General features: G+C 43.5%; 1 protein-coding gene across 4 annotated transcripts in view; it reads left to right on the top strand.

Annotated features, from left to right (window-relative positions):
* The window catches only part of SUSD1 (sushi domain containing 1), a 141,658-nt gene that overhangs the window by 28,313 nt on the left and 110,516 nt on the right, over positions 1 to 2,829 (top strand). For all 4 annotated transcript variants that reach the window (XM_017503397.2, XM_037729554.1, XM_017503398.2 and 1 more), the window contains one exon: positions 2,224 to 2,376. In XM_017503397.2, coding sequence (XP_017358886.1) covers positions 2,224 to 2,376 — 153 coding nt within the window. The remainder of the gene's footprint in view (positions 1 to 2,223; positions 2,377 to 2,829) is intronic.

Below are 2,829 nucleotides of genomic sequence, written 5' to 3'. Positions count from 1 at the left end.
TTTTTTTTGAGGTGGAGTTTCACTCTTCTTGCCCAGGCTGCAGTGCAATGGTATGGCTCACTGCAGCCTCTGCCTCCCGGGTTCAAGCGATTCTCCTGCCTCAGCTTCCCGAGTAGCTGGCATTACAGGCGTGCACCACCATGCCCAGCTAATTTTTTGTATTTTTAGTAGAGATAGGGTTTCACCACGTTGGCCAGGCTGGTCTCGAACTCCTAACTTCAAGTGATCTGCCTGCCTTAGCCTCCCAAAGTGCTGGGATTACAGGCGTGAGCCACCATGCCTGGCCCTAAAATATCCTTTTAATAAAAGAAATTACAGCCAGTTGTGTTGGCTCATGCTTGTAATCCCAGCACTTTGGGAGCTGAGGTGGGTGGATCACTTGAAGTCAGGAGTTTGAGATCTGCCTGGCCAACATGGTGAAACCCTTTACAAAAAAAGCCCAGAAAGTTAGCCAGGTGTGGTCGCACCCACCTATAGTGCCAGCTACTCAGGAGAGTGAGGCAGGAGAATTGATTGAACTCGGGAAGCAGAGGTTGCAGTGAGCAGAGATTATGCCACTGTACTCCAGCCTGAGCAACAGAGTGAGACTCAAAAAAAAAGAAATTATGGTAGACTTTCTTCAATTATGCTGCTTCCTATCTACTGCTCAATCCCTGATGTTTTCATACAAATGGCCTAGGAATTTCTGTTAGGGTACTTTTATTTTTCCTCCAAGTAGAATTGATCTGTGTCGCTCTGATGAAAATATTATTATTTTTAGAGATGAGGGTCTCGCTATGTTGCCCAGGCTGGCCTTGAACTCCTGGACTAAAAGCAATCCTCCTGCTTCAGCCTCTTGAGTAGCTGGGACCATAGGCATGCACAGCCATGCCCAGCTGATGGAATTTTTAAAGTTTTAAAGTCAGTTCTGAGGGGGGAAAACTGCTAACTGACAGAGAAATTTCTTCTCCAGCCTCTGGCTTGTTGGGCAGTTCTTACCCTGTACCTGCTGTTTCTGGTAGTCTTCAGTCAGATGGAAAAAGTCTGCAAAGGGGCATGTCCTGTCCTTCTTGAAGCCTGTTTTAAGCCCTTCTGATTTTTATAAAATTAGCGAGACCTTTCCTAATTAAATTACCACCCTGCTACCTGCCATACCATCCTATACTCATGAGCTGGCATTTTCACTTTCCTGGAGATTGTTTTCCTTATTTAAAACACTAAAAAATTTGTTTATATTTTAAGCTATTATTTTTAAGAGCCAAGGTTTCACTTTGTTGCCCAGGTTGGTCTCAAACTCCTGGACTGAAGTAGTTCTCCCACTTTGGCCTCCCAAGGTGCTAGTGTTACAGGCATGAGCCACCGTGCCAGGCCTGTAAATATTTTCTCTCTGAAGCTACTTTAGATGTTTTAGTATGAGGTTGGGACCATTCTTTTGTTATAGTGACTGGATGTATTTATAGTGACTGGATGTATTTAGTGTTTGGATATTTTTTAGTGATTGGATATATTTATAGTGATTGGATATATTTATGGTGATTGGATTTTTTTTAGTGATTGGATATATTTGTAGTGATTGGATGTTTTCAGTGATTGGGTTTTTCATTCATTCTTTTTTTTTTCTTTTCCGAGACAGAGTCTTGCTCTGTCACCTAGGCTGCAGTGAAGTGGAACGATCTTGGCTCACTGCAACCTCCTTCTCCTAGGTTCAAGTGGTTCTCCTGAGTCAGCCTCCTGTGTAGTTGGGACTACAGGTGTGTGCCACCATGCCCAGCTATTTTTTGTATTTTTAGTAGAGATGAGGTTTCACTATGTTGGCCAGGCTGGTCTCAAACTTCTGATCTCAAGTGATCTGCCTGCTTTGGCCTCCTGAAGTGCTGGGATTACAGGCATGAGCCACTGTGCCCGGCCAGGACATTTTTTAATGATTGTATGTATTTATGTTTTTGAGCTCATTTTGTTTGGTGTCAGAAAGTTGATGATGGTTATTGGTTTTGTAAAATCCCAGAACACACTGACAAACATTTATTGAGCACTTGCTATGTTTTTAGTGCTTATGATGTGAACGATATATGAGAAGAACCTGTAAGGCATAAAATAAAATTTCTGATACAATTGCAAACAAATGCATCCTTTTATAAGAATAACTTGAAAATGTGAAAAAATGGCTATCACAAATATCCTTTCCTGTTGTTTTTCTTTTTTCCTGTTTTTCTCTCCTTTTCTCCATTTGGATTGGGCTTCAAGACATAGATGAGTGTGAAGTTTCTGGCCTGTGCAGGCATGGAGGGCGATGCGTGAACACTCCTGGGAGCTTTGAATGTTACTGTATGGATGGATACTTGCTGAGGAATGGGTCTGAGCCTTTCCACCCGACCATCGATGCCACATCATGCACAGGTGGGTTTCTGCCAACAAATGCAGCATCTCAAGGTGAAATTCTGCTGACGGTGATTTTCTTCTGCTCCAAGCCTGTGTTGGGGATATGGGTGGAGGTGATCTGATCCTTTGCACATTTTCTACAACCTGTGGAGTAAAGCAAATAACAACAATCAAGTTAGAGGGGGCCATGTTAAAAAGCTAAAATTAATCCCAGGAGCTGTGGCTCATGCCTGTAATCTCAGCACTTTGGAAGGCTGAGGTGGGTGGATCACTTGAAGACAGGAGTTCGAGACCAGCCTGGCCAACATGGTGAAACCTTGTCTCTACTAAACATACAAAAATTAGCCGGGCATGGTTGCACATGCCTATAATCCCAGCTACTTGGGAGTCTGAGGCACAAGAATTTCTTGAACCTGGGAGACGGAGGTTGCCTTGAAATGAGATCATGCCATTGCACTCCACCCTGGGCGA

Source organism: Cebus imitator, unplaced genomic scaffold (assembly GCF_001604975.1).
Source record: "Cebus imitator isolate Cc_AM_T3 unplaced genomic scaffold, Cebus_imitator-1.0 Scaffold310, whole genome shotgun sequence".
In the NCBI taxonomy this organism is placed as follows: domain Eukaryota; kingdom Metazoa; phylum Chordata; class Mammalia; order Primates; family Cebidae; genus Cebus; species Cebus imitator.
Note: the sequence above shows the minus strand (reverse complement) of the source record. Positions and strands in the feature narration are given on the sequence as shown.